Source organism: Chinchilla lanigera, unplaced genomic scaffold (genome assembly GCF_000276665.1).
Source record: "Chinchilla lanigera isolate Chin_1 unplaced genomic scaffold, ChiLan1.0 scaffold00104, whole genome shotgun sequence".
NCBI classification, from domain to species: Eukaryota; Metazoa; Chordata; class Mammalia; order Rodentia; family Chinchillidae; genus Chinchilla; species Chinchilla lanigera.
Window position 1 is genome coordinate 5,379,372 of NW_004955505.1, and position 25,912 is coordinate 5,405,283.

At 46.5% G+C, this 25,912-nt stretch overlaps 1 protein-coding gene across 1 annotated transcript in view; it reads left to right on the top strand.

Annotated features, from left to right (window-relative positions):
• Tmtc1 (transmembrane and tetratricopeptide repeat containing 1) overlaps positions 1-25,912 on the top strand; it is a 253,886-nt gene that overhangs the window by 178,472 nt on the left and 49,502 nt on the right. Inside the window, exons 12-13 of the mRNA XM_013505922.1 lie at positions 6,319-6,486; positions 16,789-16,902. Coding sequence (XP_013361376.1) covers positions 6,319-6,486; positions 16,789-16,902 — 282 coding nt within the window. The remainder of the gene's footprint in view (positions 1-6,318; positions 6,487-16,788; positions 16,903-25,912) is intronic.

The following is a 25,912-nucleotide window of genomic DNA, read 5'->3' on the forward strand; positions in this document are numbered from 1 at the left end:
ATTGTTATGGGCTCTAGGTCTTCAGCTGGACTCATGCAGGACATTATCCTGGGATCCAGGCCCTCAGCTAGATTCCTTGGTCTACAGTGTGTGAATAGATCTCCTGCACTCTTTTGTATATCATTCTTCGGGTGACTATTACAAATAATCTTATAAAATATGTGTCCTGTATTATATTGTTCCCCTTACAAATCAGCGCCAAACCAACACAGAGCCCTACACAAAGACAGTTCCCTGGTGATGAACAACCATGGGTCTGATTATCTTGGGCCCAGCCCAGCTTGGTCGAACTTTGTGCGCCCCTCTGTGTCCACATCGGTTTCTGACCCCTGCACTCTCGCTGCTTCAGCCCTGCAAGCTGCCACGTCTCAGGGAACAAAAATGAGTGAGTTACTGTTCTGTCCCCAGGTCACTGGCCTGAACTTCCAAAAATATTTTCTTTCTTATCAGTGTTCGGTGCTAAAGCTTCTTTATTGTGTATTAATTCACCAATGAAACGTTTTGTTGTTTCTCTCAATATGCAGTTAGTTTTAGACAGTTTTTAAACTCACTACCTAGCCCAGGCTGACCTCAAATTCATGGCAGTCATCCTGCCTCTGCCTCCTGAGTGCTAGGATCACAAGTATGTATCACCATGCCTGCTTCACCAAAGAAATTTTACTTTGCAGTCTCTTCCCTGTTAGAAAGATGCACATTGCACAGTGTGAAAGAATTTGAAACGGGTGTTGGGATATCTAAGTAGCTGCCCGTGTCCATGGTATTAAACTATACAGTTACATGTATTTCGCATATTTTATGCAGGATTTGTACCATAAGAGTAATATGTGAATCAAACCTTGTTGAGGCAAGTAATAGCGTACGAGGAATTTTGCAGTTTTCAGGGTACTTTCGGTGAATGTTCTTAAAATGTTTATAATTGTCTTGTAAATTAGGTATTTGGGATCCATCTGGACTTTGAAAAGCCATCTTGGCTTTAGGCGTATTTATAGACCTACGTATGTACCGTATTGATGTGTGGCTGATACATCCGTCTCCCAAAAGCACACTTGACCGCAAACCACTGCGCTTGACAAACCCGGCACCCTGCCCTTCACCTTCTGTTGAGAGAACACATTCGTGGATATTCATTCATTTATTCAACACAACAACTTTGTGGTAGTGTGGCGGGCAGCATTAACCCCTTTTAGTACACATGAATAAGACTGACTCATCTTTGGCCGCAGAAGCCACGAGTGCCAGCGGAACGGCAGTCTCTGGGCTCCACTCTCGATTCTTTGCTCTCTCATGAGTTCTTGTTTTTTCTCCACGACCCTCCAGACTCAGGCGCCCCTCCCTCCCCGCACCTCCCCTTGCCTGGGCCTCGGGGTGTTCTGTCTGTGCACAGCCCGCCGTGCAGACCTGGGTTTCTACCTGGATGTATACAAATTGCACTGATTTCCCGCCTCATACTCTATTCAGCAGAAAATAATTGCCTGATAATTTATTATAGCCTAATAATCTTAAGGCTTTCATTTAAAGTGTAGTGTGTAGCAGGCACTGTACATAGCGTAACATTATTGTGTCCTGTTATGAACTGAGAAAGCTAAGAATTTAAATAACTTGTCAACAACAGGTGTCAGAATAGAGATGCAAACCAGGCATTTCCTGATGCCAGCACCCTGCCCTATTTATCAGTAGAGCCTTTAATTTTTAGACCTGGTAGATGACCAGTGATGTTGAGAGGAAGAGTCACATCTTCAGAGAGGTAAAAAGGAAGGTGAAAGCCCTGGCGTTTCCCCTAGTTTCTCCATAAATGTACTTGAGAAGGACAGACGAAAGCTGTTTCATGGAGCGCAGCATTTGAAGGAGTGTCTCACTACTCAGAGGCTAGCACTAAGCACACGGATGCAGGGGAAACTCACAGGTACCCTGGAGTTGTTTCTTGAAGTAGGAATAAACTTTCACTTCTAGGTACATTCAGTGTTCTTGGAATGCTTTTCCATCCACCCAGTGTCTGAAGTAAAGAACAGGGCAGAAATGGGGACACAAGTCGGGGCTGGAAGACGCCAGCAGCTTCCAGGGAATGTGGTCACGGTGTCACACAGACATCCTCCGCGCAGTACTCCAGGGCTGGCTGGGGGACCACTTCACATCAACGGCATGAGACCAGAGCAAGGTTTATCCGGCAGAGAACTTGCAGGATGGCATTTCCGGTGAGATGAAGCTAATTAGGGATAGCTGTCTTTTACTCTCCTAAAGCAGCTTCTTTGAAGGCATAGAAAGGTGAGATTGTGTCCATCTTATATTTTCATTCATAGATAATGCTCGTGGTTCATTTGCGCTTGTGGACAAATTAAAGATAAAACACCAGTTGCATGTAATTAACAAAAAGTAGAACCTGAGCAAACCCATGATGTGCTTGGGACAGAGCTAGAAAGTTGCTGTCATGTTAGGTGGATGTAAGATCATTTCCTGGTCCGTGGAAAACTGTCTTCCACAAAATCAATCCACATGAAGACAGTTTTCCACGGACCAGGATAGAGGCGGGATATGATTTGCTTTGAGGATTAGATTCTCATAAGGAGCCTTAGCCGAGGTCCCTCCCATGCACAGTTGATGTTAGGTTTTGTGCTCCTATGCAAATCTCATGCCACCACTGCTGAGTGGCTGCACATGCAGATGAGGCTTTGCTTACTCACCCTCCGCTGGGCTGGTACAGTGATTTCCTAGCAAGCCATTCCCAGTGCAGGCCTGTGACCTGGGATCTGGGGACCCGGATGTAAGTGAAGCGCAAAGTGGTATTCTTTTGTCGCCTAAGAGCCTCTGGGCACTGTTCGTGGAAGTGCATTCTCGAGCATGCTTTGAAAAGCCATGCTAACGCTGAGCTGAGCCATGCACCTTGGGCTCTCCGGGTTATGGTTTTGTCCAGTATCTGCAAGGCCCCTGTGTGCCCTGGGCGGCGGGTGTCAGTGGTCAGCAGCCCAGAGTGTCCCTAAACAAACTAAGCAGGGCAAGTCAGACTCTGCCTTCGTCCCCAGGCAGGCAGAAAAGCATCTCATTTGCATGATTTTCGACTGTTGGTGAGCGTTGCCATCCTCCCCTTAGCAAGGAAGAGAGCACGTTTCTTCTGCTGCTAAGAACTGCATTAAGGGCAGATGTTGAAAGATGAAGTTTCGCAGTGGAGAAGCATCTTGAGCTCTGTGAGATTTGTGTCAGGTTTTAAGTAATGCGATACTCTCCAAAAAATTTGCAAACCTAAGTAGAGATGTGTTTATATGGTCTAACATTCTTTGAAACACATGTTAATACAAGGACTTGTGAATAAAGAACATAGTGTTACTGGATACAGATGCCTGAGTGAGGCAAGGGAATGGTGGTGTCCGTTTTACCATAGCGGGAGTCGCAGACTAAGCTTGGCCCAGGCCTCAAGTCTGGCCCAGCGCCTTGTTTTCTAAGAGCAAATTGTATCAGATCACAGACACGCCCACTCAGTTCCCTTCCCTTGATGGCTGCTTTCCTACTGCAAAGACAGAATGTAGCCCAGGAGGCATGACAAGGCCTCCCCGATCCCCTCAAAGGTCGGAGTAGTTAAATCTGCTGAAAATAGCTGAGAAGAAGCAGATTCACAGGGAAAAGAGTTTACACATCCACTAACGTGCTGTGCGCACCGGAGCCGCCTGCAGCCCAACTCTCCAAGAAGGGCAGATGGCTGAAGTCAGATCCCTCCACGAGGGGAGGGAGTGGCGGTGGCTCCTGGGGGAAGCAGGGATCGCAGGGGCAGCGGATGAACAGGCCCAGGGAACAGCCAACAGCCTCGCCCGAAGCTCTCTGTGCGCTAGGTGCGGTGTGTGATTTTCAGTCTCTTCCTCTGCAATATGAGTTTAATCTACCTCAGTTCATGAAATTTCTGTAAGAAGATTAAAAGCCGTTGAATTTCTCTTTGGTGGGTCCAGTCTTCATGTAGATAAGGGGAGATCAGAGGAGCCCTTTGCTGCGTTTTAGAAAGACGAGAGGATTGGGAGACAGAGAGATGGGAAAGGTCAGAGACCTTGAGGCCCCTCTGTAGTCCACACGTGAAAGCATCGTACTTTGCGGTATCACTTTGTAATCCCCAGGACTTAAAAGCCTGAAACGTTTTCTATCTGGCCCTTTACAGTGAGGGCTTGGGAACCTCCAGATGATAGTGTAGTCTTCAGATTTGCCTCATTACAGCTTTGAGGGCAGAGAGCAAGTTAATTCCTCTAAACGTTAGTTTTCCCATGAATGAAATGGAGGGTACTGAGGATTAAATATTTACAATAGAACAAATGTAAAGTTCTGTCCTTGCCTCGGGCCCTGCAGATGTTGTGGGCAGGCTGTTAAAAGCCCAGTGCCTGGCACACAGGAAGTGCTCCGTACACTCTAGGTGTGTAAGTTAATGAATGATGTGTGTTGTTGCCTTCACTATTCTTGTTTTGTGCCACTTTTGGCCTCTGCTCTGGAGCTGATGGAATGCACCTCTTCCCTGTGGTTGTGTCACACGGCAGCTCTGAGTCCTAATCTGTCCATGGAGCACACTGGAAGAAAGTAGGTGATCCTATGATAATGTATGGAAAACATGGAGAACGGGCTTTTGTGTCAAAGTCTGTTGCAGGACAGTGTATGGAGTATGGTCCTGGGATGTGAAGTGTGTACCTCTTTGCACTCCACCAGGATGAAGGTTATAGTCTTGTTCCCTGGTAATGTTCTTGAGGTCTGAAATTGTGTTAGTACATAGTGGATGCTCATTAAATGCCTGGTGAGTGAAGGTTGGAGCCTGGAACATCCCTATCTGACCCCAGAGTTGTCCTGCCTGTGAAGGGCAGGGGTTGGGCTGGGGCTAGAGAAACAGGTGACCAGCAGCTGGGTGAACTGGAGCAGCCTCTGTGGTGGGGTAGAGTAATACTGTTGGTGTCCAGTAACAAAAGATTTGTAGGAAAGCTCTTGCCTTTAAGATCGAGTGTGGGAGTGCTTTGGGGTTTGTTATTTGGTGGTGGGGATTGCACGGGAATTTGCTCTGTCGTGGGACAGCTTCTGTAAGGTCCCTGTGGCATCGAATCCAGGGCTTGGGGTGGGGCAGGCGCCACGGGTCTCCTTTACCCAGACCCTCTTCCTCAGTTGTGAGTAGGATGAGGACTCATGTAGCCGAACAGATCTGGATCAACCAACTCACAGGATGTGAGACACAGATGGAACTCTGCCTGATTGCCAGCGACTGCAAGCCAGAAACATGAAAGGTTCTCCTTTATTTTCTACATTTGGAAAGGAGAACAGACTGCAGAATGACGTTCTATCAAAGGGGATATATTTAGAGATGAGAATATTTGGTTGTTTCCTTTTACAAGATCAACTTGTAGATTCATTAGATTGCACTTCTTTGAGAGCCAGCCAGTGTTTTTTTCTTCCCTGTATCCTTAGGGTCTAGAATATTGCAAGAGAAAGAGTAAACAAAGTGACTAATGTAAGACTGCTCTTTGCAAGCATCCTTCATTCTTAAGATACTCTGTAATAATTAGTAGTTAACATCATTTGAGAGTAGCAGGTTTTGGCTAAAATGAACTCAGCAATTCTGGATACAAATGAACATTATGTTCTTTTGCACATGCTTAACGGGTAGGGTGCATCTCTATGAGGTATCCTTGGGCTGGAGTGAGGGACCACATTCCACCAAGATAGAGCTCTTGGAGATATGGTGCTAGTGTGTCTCAGATAGTGGGTGAGTTCTGAGCCTGTCAGGAAGCCGGACCAAACACTGTCAGTACTGCTTGTCTGTGACGAGCTCAAAGCTGTGCAGTGCAGGGGTTGCCTTCTGGGTGGGTTTTCCAAAGCAGAAGGGCTTTTGCTGGCTAGCGTAGGCTAGTCTGTGGCCTGTCCCTGGAAGCAGATCAGCGCTCTTGGTGACCAGCATCCCGCCCAGAGCCTGAGAGTGAACCTCAGAGAATGTCGCCTACAAAGCTATGAAGGAACTCGCTGTAACCTCCAGATCTGAGCTCATAGTGCCAAAACCCTGTATCCAGTGATATGAGCGAGTCTGGGCCAGAGAATCTATTTAGAAACAAATGACATACCTATGGGCCTCTGACGCTCACAGTGCTGAAATCCAGGGAACTGGATCCACAAGATGAGCCTGTCATTCTCCATGCGAAAGCCAAAGTGTGCTAGTGTAAGCCGTCGGAGAACTCACCTGGAAATGTTGTGTGAGACGGGATTTTCTCTTGCCTCTGTAGCACGGGGAAGCTTCGTTAGAAAGTTACATGAGACTGAAAGCTCGGAGGGTCCTCTGCGCCCTGCAGTAATGCTGTTTCCTGCCCTGTTTTCCAGCATGGGCTACTGCATCCTCTTTGTGCACGGGCTGAGCAAGCTCTGCGCGTGGCTGAATCGCTGCGGAGCCACCACCCTAACTGCCTGCACCGTGCTGCTGCTGCTGCTCTTCTCTTGGAAAACTGTGAAACAGAACGAAATCTGGCTGTCAAGGGAGGCCCTGTTCAGGTATGAGTGGCGGCGGAGAGGGTGTTTCTTCCCATGTATCTCTTTCCTTGCAAACTTATTTCCAAACGAATGAGGTAACGTGGGTTTCGTAGTGTTTATTAATCCAAAAAAATCACCCCTAATAGAGTTTTAAATGGAAGATACAACTTTATTTTGAACTTTAGCTTTAGGTGTTTTAAATGATATTACATAAAATTTAACGTGAGCTCGTTATAAGTGAATTTATGGAAATAAGACTCATGAGAAGGCTTTTCAGTCTGTGAATTCAGGTGGAAACAATCCTAATGATGAGTGGGGCTATAAAATCAGCCATAAACAAAATGAAACAGATGAGCGTGATTTCTCTGTTCAGTCAAGTGGGTGGGAGAGGTGAGTATACAGAAGGGAAGGGAAGTGCTGTGTGTTTCTGTACAATACTCCACTGTATGAAGTTGTGATCTGCGATCTGATTGCTCTGTTTTGAACATTAATGGGGAGCGAGGAAACAAGAGACTTTTTCATGTCCTCATAGATTTTCCTGTGGTGTACGAGCTGTTTCTCAGTATCACAACATCAATTTAGAACCCCGAACCTGTCCTAAAGTAAGAACCTTCTTTGGGGCCGTCGTTCACCATGGTGGACCCGGGGCTGTGTGTCCCATTCAGGTCATGTAGCGGTGGCCTTCACCTGGCTCGCTTGGCGTGGCCATACCAGCTGTCGTCTCCGCAGGGGCCCCAGAGTCTGTTCTCTTCTACTTTTGTCCTCACTGTGGCCTCATGGGGCACCTTGAACAGCATGGCGTTTCCTGCCCTGCTCAGCCGGCACCCACCCCTTCCTCTTCGGGAATCACAGTTGGGACCCGTACGAGGAGGGGAAGCCATTGGAAGAAAGCGTGCAGGGGAAGCGTGCAGCACTGGGGGCCAGGGCAGGCGCCGAGCGTGCGGCCCGGCGGGCAGGCTGTGGCAGCCTGTGCTCAGCACGTTAGTGTCAGCTGGAAGGAGGGGAAACTCAGTCTGTATTCACGCTGGAGTCCCCGGAAGGGCAAGCCTTCAGCTGAGCTTGAGCTTGGTCACTGGGAGGCAGGGTCTCTCCAAAGGCCTCCTGCCTTCCACGCGAGGAGCTGGGGCTGGTGGAGGACCGTGTGTTTCCTCCAGGACCGCGCCAGCTAAGGCGCAGTGGTGGAAGACGGCGGCAGGCGGGTGTTTGCTTGAAGGAACTGATGAACGAGCAAGACCCATACGCGCTGTACTCTTAGTAACTTAGAACAATGTATCTCATTTTACTACTTGGCAATTTAACTTTCTTAAAATTTAAGAAATTATCTTGGCATGCCTATTCAATTATCATCTATTTAGTATTACTGTGTCATCACTGTTATCACCAGTGTCACAATGTAGCATTTTTTTTTTTTTTTGGTGGTGCTGGGTATGTACCAGAAAGCCTTGCGATACCGGGCCAGGGCTGTATCACTGAATTGCACCCCAGCTGCTTTTTCCTCTTGCTGTGATTTTTGATCCGTACAGACCTGCACAATGACTCTCAGGCCTCAGATTCTGACCCGCTTGGGCCGCAGCCCTCCACATTCAGCTCAGTTCCCACAGGACACAATGGACTCGCCGCCCTCCACCTCCCCATGTCCTCTAAGGTTGTTCTGTAAACACAGGGTTATTCCAGTTCAGTTTAGTAACAGAACTTCCGGTCTCTTTTGGCTTAATTTTCTTTCTTTTCTTTCCAGTAATCAGTGCTTTTAGAAGGAACTGAAGCAGTTCTGCCCGTGTTGAATCCTGCCCCGGTAAGGGCACTATCAGTCATTGTGTCTTCTAATGACGCTTACTGCGTCATCAGAACAACCGGCCAGCAGCAAAATCCTTTACTTCAAGGACAATATGTTAGGGTACAAACTGTCTACAACAATTGTAACAAAGAAAAACTAAAGCAGAGTACACTGGCTGCACTCGGGAAGCTCCTGTTCCCAGGATGGAAGTGTGTAGGAAGCAAACCTTTGATGAGTAAAACTCAGCCACTCACTAATGTGCTTAGCGGGCCTGGGGCTGAGAGAGGCCTTTGGCATCAAATGGAATTTCGAGTCATGGCCACTCAAAGCTATTATTATAGTTTAGTAAATTTTGCCTAAGCCTTGCCAAACATTTTAAGATTCTGAGACCTTGAGATTATTCTTTTTCTTTGAGAGCTAGATGTTTGCGTGGATTTGCTATGAGGTTGGTGACCTGTGTGGCAGGGTAGTGTTGTGACTGAGAGGGGGACCAGGGGTTAGACTGTCTGGCCCTGCTCCAAGCCATTAAATAGTTGTGTGGTCTTGGGTAAGCTACTTAAACACTCTGCCTATTTTCTTCACTTCAAAATTTGGAATGGCGGTGTTTATCTTCAGAGTATAGTTAAGAATGAAATAGTGCCAGATATGTAAGACGATGTCTGGCACGTGACAGACACTGTTTAAGGTTCTAGAATGTGAGAGGAAAAATAGAGGGTGTCCATAGCGGAGCTTTTGGTCTATGTGGAAGTCAAGCACAGGAGAATGCAGTATTTCAGGCAAATGTACTGTTAGACTTAGAACGGTGTACAAATGAAAGCAGGTGACTAAGACCAAGGGAGGCTGGCAGGGGCCATTCTGCTGTAGGTCTGAGCTGAGCATTCAAGGACAAGGAATACACAAGTGAGCCCTAATGACCAAACCCAGGAGCTGGCTGAATAAAGAAACAATTACAGTAGTTCTGGAGTCAGCAGTGCCCTTGGGAGGCCCTGCTTTGGTTTTCACCTCTGTTCTAGATAACAAACTCATCTACTGTTTCTGGGACACTCAGCATTGCTGAGGCCTCTGATTATGTGGGGTGGTTTTTCTCCACCATACGAAGATCAGTCTTTACAGAAAAGCCTAAGACAGGCCTTCATGTTAGAGGAAATACAGATGGTGGCCGAGCTCAGGTAGCTTCCCAACTGAGGACTCGTCTCACGTGAGAGATTGCAGTGTGTGGTGTGTTTCCAAGAGATACAGATGCAGCATCACTGCCCAGCTTAGTTCTCCTGTTGGCTAGAAACTTACACACAAAGGTACAAGAGCCTAGCATGGTATCTCCTCAGAGTCTTGGAGGAGATAAGTTTTCCAAGCTGAAATAGCTGTTAAGAGGGGCCAGGGTTTGAACTCAAGTCTGATGTAAAGACCAAAGGAAGATAAATGTGGTAACATCTTTTTTGTTTGTTTGTTAGTTTTTTTCCGGTACCAGGAATTGAACTCACGACCTCACGCTTGCCAGGCAAGCGCTGTGCCACTGAGCTAAATCCCCAGCCCCTGTGGTAACATCTTTTAAAAAATATTTATTGCTGAACCAAACTATGTTCAGTACACACACACACACACACACACGTGCACATGCACGCAGGGGGGTCATAATTATAAGCAGAAGGGATATTTTCTTTAATTCTTTTAGCAAGCATCGACTCTCTATCCTAACCAAGGAAGTGGGTGACTGAATCCTGTAACCACTCAGAACTTCACATTTGTTTGGAGTAAATAACACAATGGGAACAGTTGATTAGATTAACCCCATCTTCAGAATACTCAGAAAGACAACTAACATATTTTCTTTCACATCCAGCCCAGAGTCTCTGGGTCCCATTCCTGAACTGTTTTTGTGGCCACTGGTGAAGAATCCACGGCCAGCTCCTCCTGCCCCTCTGAAGGCAGCACCCTTTGCTGTCCTCTCCTCCGAATCCCTGAGCCAGAGAGAGCTGTGTGGGCCAGATAGTAAATACCTGGGCTTCTGGGCCTTTCAGCCTTCAGCTCCTGCTTTCAGCTACTGTGTCCATCTCGGCCACTGTCTCAAGAAAGTGGCCTAAAACTCACATGAACACTTCGGCTCCTCAGTTGCCCTCCAGGCTGTAGTTTGCTTGCCAGCAGTGTGCCCAGCACAACCGTGAAATGTTCTTTGCTCTGTGCACTTTAATGTTACTAGTGTCCTGGGGTGCTGTTTTGGCTTAGTGTCAGAAGTTGGCCAACTTCAAGAATGATTGTAACCGTTTCTTGGCTTCGGTTGAAATCTCTGCTCAGCTACTTACTAGATCCATTATTTAGAAAATGACCTTCATCTCTCTGATTACATCTGATTAAATCTCCTCATCCTTAATCTGAAAGGTGCAGTAACACCCCCTATCTGGGAGGGTATTAGGACTGACCAGGGCATCACCTTGGGACATGAGTGCTTGACCAAGTGCTCGGTTTACTGGTAAGATGAATGTTCTAAGTACCAGCTGTGCTACCCATCCCAGTGTGAACCCTCAGTCAAAGCAGGTTCATAACTGAGGAGGGCCACGGATTGTTCTCGCTGTGCTGTTAATCTTTGGCTTTATACTCTGTACTGATTTATTTTTAATCTTCACTTTCTAACTAGAAATTTGGGAATTGTTCTGCAGTGATCACAATAAAACAAGTTGATGCACTAAAAATGTAGTGAAATACCTGACAAAAAAGGCTGTTTTTATTGTTTCCATTACCTTTCAAGTCTTCTACAAGTAAAAGAGGTAAAAGAAGTGTGGAATGCAGGTGTTAAATCCTGAATTGAAAGCCGTATTTTTAAAAATAGCTGTTGTTGTAATTATCACCAGGGCTTCGGACTCAGCCCTATGACCTGTGCACATTACATTTTTTTTCGGTGGAGTAAGGCTGGGTGTTTCCCTTAAAACAACGTGGGAGTGCCAGTCAGAGCATCAAGGAAGAGATGCGGACATGGCCCTGCTGGCCATGTGCCCTGGCCAGCTACAGTTTCAGGGAATGTGTTGCACTTGGCCAATTATTAGTTAGTTTTTTTCTTTCTTTCTTTCTTTCTTTCTTTCTTTCTTTCTTTCTTTCTTTTTTACAAACTACCCACTGTAACATGAGACTGTGGAAAAACATAACAGAAAAATACCACAGAAAGCATAAAGGTCAAAAACAGCAGTAGGAAAAACAGTGTGTTCTGGTAGCTACCCCACCCACCTACTGCTGGCCTGTTAGGAATATTCTTCCTTCCTTGGGAATTGAACAATACCCTGAACTTTGCCAGGACATTCTCACGGTCTGAATTATTACTCTGTGGTGAAAGGTAAATTAGCGTAAAGGTGTTCCTTGCCCAGAAGAAAACAATCCATGCCAGTCATGTATCAGTGCTGTCCATGTGGGGGACAAAGCTGTCTTCAAAATCTACCTGTTGCCACCTACTATTTAGATCTGAGGAGAAAACTCACAAATTTTCCAAAATAGAAATTATTTTCTGAAATTGTTACCATTATTCTGACCCAGATTGTACCTATGTGACTAAATTCATTTTGGGTAGTAGTCATTTTAAAAGTTATATTTTTATACATTTAGTTTGTAACATGCAAACAAGATTTGATGAGCCATAAACATAAAGTGTATCACAGACAGAAGGTGGTGGTATTGTTTTAGCCTCTCCGTCCAAATAGAGCTGTCTGCCGTGTGCGCGGGAGACAGCTTCCGCTGCCAGGCCAGTGCACCAGTCTGGGGGCTGTGCCAGGCCCCTGCTGCCCCTGGGCTCGGCTTTCTCTTCTCTAACATGACAGGGAGAGGAGGAGGACATGGTCACTCGCGCTCCCTTGGGTCCTCAGTGCTGTGAAATAGGAAATTCAGCGTCTGTACACCATCAGTACCAGTTCTCATAGGCTCAAGAAGGCATTTCTTCTGGCTGCTGAACTCCTCCGCCCATACAGCCATCCGTCCTTCTGTCTGTCCATCCCTCCACCCATCTGAAAGAAGAGAGTGGGACTCCTTTCTGGTGCTCTCTGAGTATATTTCCTTTGTCTGCGGCTGCTTTTGTGTCGAGAACAGGGCTGGGAAGCCACTGCAGAGACGCAGAACCTGGGACTAAGTTGACCTCAGGGAGCACAGAGGAGTGTGCTTTGTAAGTGGTAGAATGTGAGCTGGAGGAAAGCTCCGTTCGTCACGAGGCCTGCAGCTGCTCCCTTGCCAGGCTGCATCCATGCACCTGTGCGCCCCGGGCCGGCAGCGTGCAAGCAGTCTGGGCAGCCTCGCGCCGCCAGCGTTGAGGGCCGCCAGCCATCCCCAGGTGTTCTCCGGGCAGCCAGAGTTTCATCCACACCGTCTATGATATTTATCTCTACGTCATTCAGACGCAGCATAAAGTGGAGAAAAAGGAAAAGGAAACAAACTTCTTTCTTGCATGTTTTTTTCTTTTCTCCACTTTTTAAAATTGTATAAATTAAAGGAGTCCAACATGATATTTTGATAAAAGGACTGATTAAAAATATGATATATGTTATTGCAGCAAGGACACATTGCTGTTAACCCCCTTCAGAATAACTTCTCCCTTCAAACACACTTACCCCACCATGCTTCTCACCTTCTGAAACAATACAGGAAGCCTTAATATCTTTATGAGGTGTGATTTAAAAAAATATGGTGAATGCTGCTGCAAGCACCATGCAACAGAAAGGCAGACTGGTAGGAACATTGTTGAGGGAGTGTCCTCCTCAGCCTTCTGGACACGGCCTGGCACTGTGGAACTTCCGGCTCTAACCCAAAGTCAAAATGACGGTGAAAGGTAGCAGTTTGAATCAGTTCGGAACATCAGGACAGCACAACTAATGACACTTGGGAAAGAGGACTTCCAGAGCTGCTTCAGAAAGTAACAGAAATGATGGGATGAGTGTGTTCAAAGCTAGGGGGAGGACTTGGAGGAAGATTAATGGCAATATGTCTTTTACTGTAATAAATAAAAATGAAACATTTACTATATTTTGTATCACACTTTTTGCGCGTATCCATAGTGAAATGATTACCACAGGTAAGCAGTTTAACGTGCCGATCATCACTCATGTTCCCTTCTGTGGCAGTAAGAATACCCAGTCTCAGTACCTTTTCAGTATACACCACACTATTAATTACACACCTCCTGCAGCACCCGAAGGCTGTACACTGGTCCCACATCTCCCCATCTGAGGGAGGGAGTCTTTGCTAAGTCTTAAGGGGCTGTTATTTCAACAAAAATTCAACAGGGATTACCCTGCCCGAACACATTTCCTCAGTAGGTTTAGCTCTTTTTAACAATTTTCCTGTTACTCTTTCTTTAAATTAAAAACTAAGGGAAAATCTATCTTCTGAAAGAGGTAACACTTGAAAGGACAGCTGCCCAGAAACTGAGTCCTCGTCAGCTGTTGCCCTTTCTCACCTCATTAGAATAAGTCCCAGAGGTTTCCTGTCGCACACTGCCCTCAGACCCGTCGGTCTAGTTTCCCCTGCTCCCGCCCCTTGTGGTTGAGGGAACAGAACCCAGAACAGACTCTGGATTTGAGGCCTGTCCCTGCGCCTTGGCAGCTGAAGATCTTACGCAGGTTAAGGTTTTGACAAGTGAATCCTGCCTGTCTCCTCCGTCCTTCATCTTCAAAGCCTGCATACTCCGGTGTCCGAGGCAGGCAGCCTCCGCTGGGGACCAGCGTCGGGTAGCAGCTGAAACCTCAGGACAGCCGCGTGGCGTTGGGACGCCCTAACCCTTGCCGGTGACCCATAGCCCCACACCCTCCTCACAGTGAAGATCTGGGGTTGTGGTGATTATTATGGACGGAATGCTGATGCTTCCCCAGATTCCTAGGTTGAGCCTGCAACTTCCAACTTCACCATATTTGGAGGTAGGACGGGGAGGGAGATGAAGGGTGAAGGAAGTCCTGAGTGGGACCTCAATCCAGTAGGGGTGGTGCCGTGAGAAGAGGAGGAAAGTCCTGGCATGGCGGTGCACTCCCACAGGCCAGCAGCGCTCAGGAAGGCTGAGGCAGGGCAGCAAGTTTGAGCCCATCATGGGTGGCTTCGTGATCTAGTGAGACTGTCACAAAATAACAGTAGAGTAGAGGGGTGAGGCTGGGGATGTAGCCCAGGGCATAGGCCCTGTGTTCAATCCCCAGTACCAAAAATAACAAAACTGACGGAGAAAAACCGGAGCTCTCTCGCTGCACACATCCACCGAGGAAAGGCCATGAGCACATATCCAGAAGCTGCCACCCACCAGCCAGAAGAGGGCCCACACCAGAGCCTGCAGTGGCTGGAGCAGGGCTGGCGAACCTGTCAGAGATGGGTGCCCAAACTGCACCCAAACCCACTCATGTATCACAGAGTGCCAACACGACGGTTAAACCTGAATACGGAGGTTTTACCTTAGAAGAAAGAGCTCATACATTAGTATCTCTTGTCTTAAAAGAGAAACAAATAACACACATGCCATAGACTTGCCACCAGTGGGGCTTCTTCAGCTTCTAGCCTCCAGAATTGTGAGAAATACAAGTTTCCTGTTGTTTAAGCCAAGGTGTTTAGTTATGGCAGCATTAATAGACTTAAGCACAGTTTTTAATGTTCCTGAGCAAATCCTCATTTCCTTATCTAGAGAATAATTATACTTGCATGTATTTGCTTTTTCAATTAGCCCAGCCTCATTACTGGGAAATGTTAGTTTCCAGTAAAGCTCATGATTAAGGAGGCCAGTCTCTGGTCTGCTCTCGCACTGATTTATCTTTGTACAGAATCTCAAATCATTTTTTGGAAAGAGAGGAAAGGAATCCATGGAAGGAGGACTGTGCGGAGGGACCATCCCCCAGGAGCTCTGCCCTGCCACTGCCCGTCATCCTCAGCTCCAGGAGCAGCTTCTCTGCATCTCTCCTTCCCTCCGTACCTCGGAGGAAATTCTGACTTCCTCCTCTCCCCCCCATTCCCTTCTGCTCTCCTCTCTGCATTTCCCGGGACCTCTCCCTGTCTCCAGCCTTTCTTCCTTCCGGCCGCTTCCACTCCACCCTATTGCAGTCCTTTCAGGGTGCGCACCTCCTGGTCTTATTTCTATGCTTAAAACCGTGCCCTGAGTTCCTGGCACTCCTCAGATACAACCCAAGGTCCCCACTGTGATCACAAAACCCTCAAGCTCGCACTTCACTCAGACTCATCCTCGTGTGACTTGGCACCTCTGAGCTGCTTCCACTCTCTTGGCAACCCGGGTTCTTTCCTCTGGGTCCTCGCTGAGGACACTCTTCTGCCTCTTGCTCTGGAGCTGACGTCACTCTCTGTCTTTAAGGTCTCAGATTCACCAGCCCTGCCTTCTGCCAGCCTCCCCATCTGTTCTGTGCTCCTGGGCCTGGTTGCCACCCTCCTCTTGCCATTCTGGCATCACCCACCTTCCTGTCTGCCAGTATTTCCTCACGCCAGAAAGCTCCCTGCAACCAGGACCTGCATGTCCGCTGCCCCAGCATATGCATTTGTGGCGGCGTGGAGGGACTCTGTGTAGGCAGTAAATGGCTGCACCACCTCCCGCAGTCCCGAGGAATGCTGGCAAACCAATTTGTCCAGCCCTTCACCTGACTTCTGGAACTGTGTCCTTGCCAAGTGATTCTGTTTGGGGCTGTGTTTACGCTCACATGTTCTTTCCCTCTGGCTCCCTCCAGGCCATCCTTACTGTGACCGGGTCTGTGACAATCATGTCACACAGCCCGCCTTTCCCACCTGCCATGGTTGAGCCCGAGGACCTGTTGGAGTCCCTGGGCTCACTGCTAGGTCTTGGGCGAGTTTTCTCCCCAGTGTGGCACTGCTGAGGACTACAGGTGCCAGGGAGGGAGAGTGGCCCTGTGGACATGGCGTCCGGTCTCTCTGGCCAGTGGTGTGGGTTCTGGGAAACTGGGCTGGAGCAGGACACAAGGCAGAGGCAGTGGGTGAGGGCGCCGCCTGTCGGGAAGAGGAGGTGTGAGCACGGGCTGTCTGCCCTCCTGCTATGAGATCTGCCGAATCTGCTTCCTCTGGTTCTTTATCTTGCGTATGAAGATCACTTAGGCAATTTCATTGAGTCTCTGTGAATAAAAGCCCATGACAGGCATGAAAGGAGGAAAGGGCTGCCCAGTGCTGACCCCTCCTCCCCCAGGATGTATATCTAACCTTTCTTCTGCCCACTGCAGCCTGGGTTGGAAGCCAGCCTGGCCTGGGAGTCGCTAGGTCACCTGGTGCCCTCGTGTAACACGGGCTCCAGACTGCAACCTGGCCTTGATGTGCTCTGGAAAAGCCTGAGGAAAGGTGACCACACTTCGCCCAGGTCCCGTGTCTTCAGCAGGTGGAGAGGTCCCCTGGTTTACCTGCCGAGAATATTTGTTTGTATTTTGCCTCCACTGTTACCCTTAGAAAATGTGTAATAATTCATTCGATTCACGAATTCTGAAGGCCTTGTTTTAGATGGATACAGTGGACATTTCCCGTGCAGGTTCATGAAGGCTGGGCAGAAGGGGAAGGAGCCTGAGAGTTGTGTTTGATTGCTCTGCTTGTCTCTATTTTAGGTCTGGGGTTGAGACTCTGCCCCACAACGCCAAGGTGCACTACAACTACGCCAACTTCCTGAAGGACCAGGGCCGGAACAGGGAGGCCATCTACCACTACAGGACCGCGCTCAAGTGAGTCAGACAGACAGGGCAGCTACAGCTTGGGGGGCCCTGGCCAGTGTGCGCCTCCCTTCTTCGCAGGGCCAGAGGGGCTGGTTTCTTCTGACACAGAACACATCCTTGCAGTTGGGATAGCTCTGGACTCTTTAAGTCTTTGGGCTCAGCATTCAAATGTAATATAAAAGTAGGGGGTGGTGTCTAACTTGCTTCTCATGTAGTATTTTCATGAAAAAAGTTTGATTGCTAGCCAGGTGTAGTGGTACAAGCTTGTAATCCCAGTAGTCTGAGAGGCTGAGGCAGGAAGATCTCAAGTTTGAGACCAGCTTGGGGCCAGTTTGTGACTTAGCAAGGCTGTTTCAAAATAGAAAACAAAATAAAACAAAAAAAGTGCTGAGACTGTGCAGAGGTCCTGAGTTTAATCTCCAGTTCTTCCAAAAAGCATTTTTGTTGCGCTACACATTATGTAAGGAAGTGACACTCATTCTAATATATATGTGCATACAGCTAGTAGTTTAAAATATACTGGGGGAGGTGTGGGATATTTACTCCAGTGAATTGTTAATGATATGTATTAAAGGCTTTCTATGAAGATGTCCATGTGCAGAGATGAAATGCACTGAGGTTGTGCTAGACAGTGACACACACTTAATTACCATGCTGCGAATGTGTTCATTCTGTGTGTCTGGGTGCGTGTCATTCTGCCTCTCCATGCATTCCTCTCCTGGAAGGGAAGATGCCACATTGCACCTTAGGTGTGGCTATGAAGGACAGTTACAATGCAAATTCTGTGCTGCCAGCAGCAGTGAGTAGATACACTGTTGAATCACCCTGCCTTTCCAGATGATTTTTCTCTAGAAGGTCGCAGACTATAAAAGCGTTTAATTTAGCACACAGAGACTACAGGGTGGGTCTGGCCCCTAGAGCCCTGGTTCAAGGCCTGAGCTTGTTCTGTGGCAGTGCTGGGAGGGTGGGATCTTCAGGTCGTTGAGGGTATGCTGGGTCAGAGAACCAGGTCCTTTCTCTTCTGCTGTTATGTCCTGTCCTGCACCCCTCTTGTGATGTCCTCCCTCCCCACAGGCCCAAGCAGTAGGGCCAGTCCTGGACTAACACCTCCAATACCAAGAGCCAGAACATACTTTTTATTTTATACATGACTGACTCGGGCATCTTATCACTGTGACAGAATGCTGACCAGCACACAGGATGGCCTGAGAGTCTACTGTGGGCAGACATGGGATGAAGCTACCCTTTTTTGAATTCTGTCTTAGTTACTTTTCTCTCATTGCTGAGACAAAATGCCCAACACCCAAAGTTAAAGGGGGAAAGGTTTAATTAGCTCACAGTTTGTGGAGGTTTCCGGCTATAATCAGCGAGCTCCATGGCAGGGTGGCTTTGCAGAGGAGAACAGTTCATGGTAGGCAAAGAATAGCAGAGCAACAAGCAGGGGCAACAGTTCACGGCGGCAAAGACAGCAAAAGCTACCTGCCCTAGGGTGGGGGTAGTACTGACACCCTAATCCCAGCACTGGACAATGAATCAGTCACAGACTCTAGATCCAGCCACCTCCAAAAAGCCTGCTCTCCAGTGACTACAGAAGGCTTTAGGGGGACATTCAGACACAAACCACAAACCATAACAAATGCCGTGGTGCTCACAGAAAGGCTTTTGGAGCTTTGCAGACTGTCCCCAAGTGGTTAATATATACCAACGTTCTACTTAGAACATGCGTACCACATACCCCTGTCAAATCCTGCATTTCATGGAAATGCTGCTGGAACTGTCTCAGGGCTTCGTTTAAATCATTGTTGTTATGTTCTACACAAGTGTATACAATTGTTTTACACTTTAGGACCTGCTACTTAATGTTTAAAAGTTTAATGTATGTAAAAGTTTTAAGTCATATATACCAAGTTGCTATCAAAAGCTTTTTCACATGTTACAAGAGATGAGTCCCATAGGCATAACTGTAACCAAGCTTTGTGTTGAGCAATGGTTTTTATTAAGAAAGAGAAGGTAGTTTTAAAGATTTCATAAGGAATTATATTATTTAACTGGAAGGAAGGTTCTAAAATGTTTACAATGCTTATCTCTGGTTGGTGAGATTATGGTTTGATTTTTTTCCCTTCATAAATTTTTGTATGTTCTGGATGTTCCATAATATACTTGTGTGTTTTCGAAATGAGAAAATGTCACTTTTTAAAAGACATATCCTTTTCAGAGAACATGTAATATGTATTGTGGCTTTAATAATTAATCAGTGTTTAGCAATTTCGGATGATATTCTTGAAGGGAGCAAAAGAGCTGTAAGTTTGTCTAAAAATTACTAGTGGGAAGAAAGTGTATTGATAGCCTTTAAATTTTGTTTCATTGTAATGATTTTCTGTCAAGTTCAAACACAAAAATAAGGCAGACCCTAAGGCACAGCTCAGGGCAAAGGCATAAATTAAATGAGATTCCCTGGCAGGTGACTTTACAGAATTATAGTAGCTGGTTGGGTGTTTCCTCTTTCCACCTGTAAGTCGATGAAAGTGAGTGTTCGCCTCACTAATGTGCTTCTGGAAGAAGTGCATCCCTGGAGAAATGGGAAAACCATTAAAGCTATAAATGTACTATATAGTAATTAGTGAGGTATTTAATGGCCTCAGACCAGATTCAAAGTGCTTCTGATTTAAAATATCGTGGTTTTTGTGTGCATACTCTGTGGTGAATTTTCAGGGAACGTAGGTGTTTTTGTTTCTGTTTCTGTGTTTAAATAAATTGTCACTCTTTATTTTGGGGAGAAAAGGAAAACACCAGAACTATTCATCATTTTGATGATTATCGCCTCCGTGACTGGAAGATTGGTCTTATGTTGAAACCGCCCTTTCTTTGTGGAAGAAGCTGGGTCAGCGATTCCTCCGGGTTGCTCCAGCCCGGTTTAACTTGAGCATGTCCCGTGTTCTCTCTGTCTGCGCACAGCAGGAGCGTGATTGAGGAAGGGGAAAGTTAAAGGCAGCACGATCTGAAATCAGTTCCAGCAGTTGTCATTTTTCTATGCAAATGTGTAGATCTCAAATGCCATGATGAAATTAGTCACAGGGATTGTGACTCTTTTAGGCTGTTTTGCAATTCTAAAAACAGCATAATGTTAAGTTAGTAACTATATGCAACATAGTCTGCTTCTTTTAAAATCTTTTTTTTTTTTTTTTTTAAATAATGTGGAAATGCTACTGACTTCTCCCTTTGGATAGACTTTGTTTTCTGTAGGGCAAGGAAAACCTTCCCTGGACATTGCTGCAGCTAAGGCTGTGTGCTCAGGTTACGACCCAGATCATTAAAGGGGAGGGGCATTTCTTTTTATTCTCAGCAGATGTGAATGTTAGCTTCGCTTTGCCCCAGGGAGTAGCTGTTGTGTCTGTATCCACTGCATGACTACATGTAAAGGCTGGGTTTCTCTGTGTTGGAGAATCAAAACCTGTTTTGCAAGCACATCTGCCTTGGGCCCCCAGAGCTTTCTGATCATTCAGCTCCTCTGGGAATGGTTCCTGAATCTACCCCACATCAGCAGGATGTCCAGAGACTGCCCAGCAATTCAGTTCTTCCTGCACAAAATCCAGTCATCCCCAGAGGAGAAACAGCAACTCTGCCTGAATAAGATGTGGGAGATACGGAGTGTGTCCTTGGCTATATGTATACTGTATTGTTATCTTAAGAAGACAGTTTAAAAGTAGAGAATCATGAATCATGCACACTCTTGAGTTCACCTTTTATACTACTCTAAAATTTTCAAATGTACATCCTGCTAAAAAAAAATCTTCCAATGTCAAACCAAGTCCACCTTTCTGAGTAGGAGTCTCCTGATTAGAATCCCCTAAAACCACATCCATAATGCATTGCTATGATTAACAGTTTTGACAGTTTAAAGTAGCGTGAAATTTAAATGTACTCCCAAAATGATTTGAGTGGATGGAGATTTTTCTGATTTCTCTCCTCCAGTCTTTTACAGTTTTATCATTTGCATCTAATTCAACAGTTTTTTACAACTTCCTGTATTTTCGTGTTTTTCATAGAAATAACAATTGTGCGCCCCTTGCATCTTTTATGAGTTTCCAGAATATTTCATTACGCTGTGTCTTGTAATGCTTTTGAGTGCCTCCGTGGAAAGTGACTCACAACAGGAGCCTTTGTCCCTAGCTCCTGCGTGGAGGGTAGTGCCGAGCTCCCGGCACCTTGTACCTATGTATGAATGAAACAGTGCTACACATAAACGTCTGTGCCTTAAAGTATCTGAAGGAGTCTTTAAATGGTGACTGAGTACAGTGTAAATACTAAAAGCTATCAATTGTAGAGATCCTAAATTACTCCTACCAAATGTGTATCCACCTCCAGACCTGTCTTCCTCTTCCTAGGCACTCCGTGGATGAGGCATGAACTTGTGATGATTAATTTTATGTGTCACTTTGCTTGGGCCATGATACCCAGATTCTTCTAGATGTTTCTGGGTCAGTATTTTTCAGATGAGATTCTCATTTAAGTAAGTAAATTTTGCCCAGACCTGGTGGTGCACACATGTGATCCCAGCGGCAAAGGAGGCTGAAGCAAGAGGATTGTAAATCGAGCCTAGCCTTTAGCAATATTGTGTCTCAAAAAAGGGGTGGGGACTGGGGAAACGGCTCAGCGTGAAGACCTAGGGTTCAATCCCCAGTGCCATGAAGAAAAGAAAGAGTTTGAGTGATGTAGGTTATTCTCTAACGCAGGTGAGCCTCACTGAGTCCTTTGCAGACTGACAAAGAAAGATGCCTGGAAGAAGAGAGCATCCCTCCTCCTGCTACCTTGTGCGCACCTTTGTGTGCGTCCCCCTGCCCAAAGTCTTTGAGCCCGTTCCCTCCAGTGAATTCCTCCTGCACCCATCCTGGCCGCTTCTTCTTCTCCCCCACTAAGGCTGGCTTCTTCTTTGTTCTCAGGGTTCCATTGTTTTCAAATTATGAAATTTTCATAATATTTCTTTAAAGTCCTTTGCACCTCCCGTGAAATGGGACTTTCCTGTTCATGCTGAATTAGTCCATAGTTGCTGTCACCTTTAAGTAGCCCTTGGAGGAACACTCCGTTTTTGTTCCCCTGCTCCTGCCTGCCTGTCCGCCTCCTTATCCCCTTACCACTCCAAGTGGCAGGATGTCCTGGAAAGCCAGTGTCTCCTCCCCAGTGTCCAGCCCTGGCCAGCTGCCTCCCTGTGGGTGAACCTGCGGGGCTCAGCCTGGGCACTGGCTCACTGCTCCTCAGCTGCTCTGCTGCCGCTGCCCACTCCCTGCTCTGGAACGTTCCATTTAGCTCCTTGTTTTCAGCGGGGTAGCGCTGTGCTGGTTTTCTCTAGGAAACCCTTATTAGAGCAGCTCTCCTCCCCTCGTCCACCAGGTCTGCACTTCTCTATCACCTTCACTTCTCTCTGAAGGGTTCCTTCCTTTCCCAGAGCCTTCTGAGTGTCTGGATGCTGATCAGCTCTCAGCTCTCTCGTGGTTCCTGTCCTGTCCCCCGGCTGTCACCGCCTCCTGCCTGCAGGTTGCAGACATCTCCATGACTGCCCGCTGCAGCTCACTCTGGCTGGTCACCTGCTGTCCAGAGCTGCGCCTCTCGTTGTCTTCCTTCGCTCCTTGGGGCACCTCCTTCCTCCTGCTCCTGTCCAGCCCCGGCCCATCCCTGTGATGCCTCCTGGTCCCCGGAAGCCCTGCCGCTTTGTGTCCACAGGGCTCCTCTCCTGCTCTTGTTACTGTGCACCTCAGCAAGTTGGTTCTTGTCTCCTTTCACCTCAAAGCCTCCCTGAGAGCCAGGACAGCTCTCCTTCCGGTTCTGGGTGCATAGCAGAGGCCTTGGCACACTGTAGGTGCTCAGTTAATGACTGAGTGAAGGCAACACCTGAGGTCATTATCGCAAGAGGCGTGGACTCAAGAGACAGCGCCACAATGATGCTAGTGTTTAGCGACCACTGTTATTCATGGTACAGGGCCCACACCCGCACCCACCCACTCAGTGAGGAGCTCTGCGTTTTGAGGTGAATATTCAGAATTCGAGCCCCGGCTCCTTCCCACCCCGGCTGCTTTGCTGGCATTACCTATTGCTTAGGAACACGGGTGTGCTTTCCTGCCCGCTGGTGCACCTTCTCTAAATTAACTCTTCGGCTGGCATTCATTCAGCTAGGCAGAGTTGGTGCAAGGGCCCCAGGGCACACGTCGGTCTGTCACTCCAGAAACACACAGGACTCTGAGCCTCCTCATGACCTTGGACACAGCTTTTAAACTGCATGTGTCCAGAATTCCCTTTGGTGTCCTGCGTATTGGACCAGCTTGGGAAAGTTGCTGTGGTCCCTTTGGAGATGACTGCTTCAGATGATGCAGGACAGGTAGGCTCAGGGGTGAGTGCTGGTGTGGAGTGTTCCCGCATTCCTGAAGCAGAGAGTCACTTGACCTTCACATCTGAGAGGAGAAACGGATGGATGCAGGATGGCCCGAGGGTTGCCTGGGTTATTGATGAGGAAATAATGGATGTTATTTTGATGGATGGGAGCTGCAGAAGAGAGAGTGATTTGGATAAGGAAAACTCTCCGAGGGGAGGAGAGAGCTGGCTGCTCCAGCCTGGGGTGAGCTCATTGCAGCCTTGGAGACACCTAGGTTGAGCCAGCCAGAGCGACTCCACAGTGCTCGTGCGCGGTGTCGGGTGTGACAGTGGACGTTCCCACCCCTCTTCTCGTTGCTCACACAGAAGCTGTTTGCTCACAGAAGTCAATCAATTATTAGCTTTATTTTTGTATTTATTCAAAGCATCTGAAGTGCTCACACAGCTAGAAAGTCACCCAGGGCTTCTAACTCCAAACTGTTATTTATCCCCTCTAACAAGGTAGTTTCCTAACAGCTTGCCACCAAAAAAGAAGTTCACCCTGGTCCCTGCAGGCCTCAAGAAAGGGTGATTACATTCATTGTCTCTGTATAAAAAGCAGACAGATATTTCAGTCCAGTAAATTTCCCAGCCTGCGCTGTGCACTCTCAGGAATCAGGCAGATTCAGCCATTGAAATGACGCAGTTCCTGAGGATATCCGAAAGCCATGGCTTTACCCCAGGTTCACAAAATGGACAGGGCAGAGTCCTTCTGCATCACTGTTGTAGGTCATCACTTGATGAAAGCCCGATAATTTCGGTGGCCCCCAGGTGGAGAATATGTCCCATCTCCCTAAATTGCATTAAATTGAAGTTTCATCCCCAGGTCTGCCTTTAATGGATCAGGAGGAGCACAGAGAAAAAGAAAACAGAAAAAAATAGCAACACTTACTTGCTAGGTGTTAATGGAAACTTCAGACAGTTAAAGAAAAAACTAATAAAATTACCAGCACTTCGGTGACATGATGACTTTATCACATGAAGGAACCAGCCATTAAAGTATGCCAGGCTTCAGCGTTGAAAATATGCAGTCAACTACTGAAATGAAGTTTTTAGTTCTCTTTGTGTATGTTTCAGTCCAGTGAAATTTAGCTTTTATAGTTGAATTTTTTTCCTATCCATGTTTTTCTTCTGGATTTTTTTCTCTCAACAGGAAATAGAAAGTAAACATTTGACCTTGTATAGTTAACCTCAAATAAATTCATGTGTGGAATGGAAATCAGACAAATAAATCAGGATGTGTGCTTTCTGAAAGGAAATTCCAAACTGTAGCACATTGGGAAATATTACTTCAACAATGAAAAGCCTTTTAAGTACCCAAATGATGAGAAATGAATAGCATCCTTAGCTTTTGAATAGATTGTACAAAATTTAAATTAAATGACTTAAGTAAAATAGAAAGTCAAGCTTTAGCTGTGTACAGCTTATGGCTGTGGACATTTAAAGCTTAAAACAGACCAGAGAGTATACACATACATCTTACACACTCTCTGAGTGCTGGGATTCCAGTAGTTTCCATGATCCTGTGCTTTTCTGAGAATCATAATTATTTTGCATGCCAGGAGACACTTCTTTCCACTGAATAAGAATCTCAGTAGCCAAACTTCCTGAGCACTGTTTATGCTGCTTGTATCACTGAAAACTGATTCTTACTTATATGATCATAGTTTGAATGGATTGCTTAGAAGAATACAAAGGAGAAACTACTCCAAAGTGGAAGTGCTAATTTGTGGCAGTGTATTTATTTGCTGAAGTTTGAAGGACTCATGAATTATTTGGGAAATAAATAGATTTAGAGGAGCCACTTGCCTTCTTGACATTTCAGAACATGTGTTTCTGAAATGTCTTTTATAAAACAATCTGATATTAGTTTCATGAGCCTCCCTTTCCTCAGCTGTAAAATTCTACAATAGTTGTACTTAAGGAATTAATTCTGATTAATTAATTCTGTGACCATGCATGAGAACACACGGCGAGGGTAAGGTACCCCTAGCACATCCTGGGTCCTTCGGGTCCTATTTTCGTTCTGCCTTCCATAGGCAGCTTCCCTCCCTGTTTGGGTGGAGTTGTTGGTGCTTATTCTTTAGTGAGCCAGTGGCAAGGAGAAGAGGGGTGGGGAATAATGTCCCCGTTCCCTACTTTATTAATATTGCTTAAGAAAATGCCATTGAATAAGAACAATAAACCCTGAAATGCTCAAACACATTATGGTAGACAAAAATATAAATTATCCAATGCTTGAAAAAAATTTTCTTCAGTTCTTAACAGCTAGTATAGACATTAGAACTCGATCTGTATAAGTCTCCAGACAAGGAAAACCTGAGCGAGCTTCCTCAATCCCTAGAACTGTTTTGACACTGTAATGTAGTTTCTCCAAAATAAATTTTTAAAATTTAATTCATTAAAATAAAGTAAATCTCCACAAACAATATAAATGAAGGTTAAGCCTGTGAGAAGGAAAATCCAGAGGTGATGCACACTGGCCTTTTTAAAAATAGGCCTAAAAACTCACCACTCTGGTCCTGTCCAGTGACTGTGTTGGTTTTTGGGGAATGGCAGTGATCACCAGCAGAACTTTTGTGAACCATACCTGCAGAAGGAAGGCAAGAAAGACTTC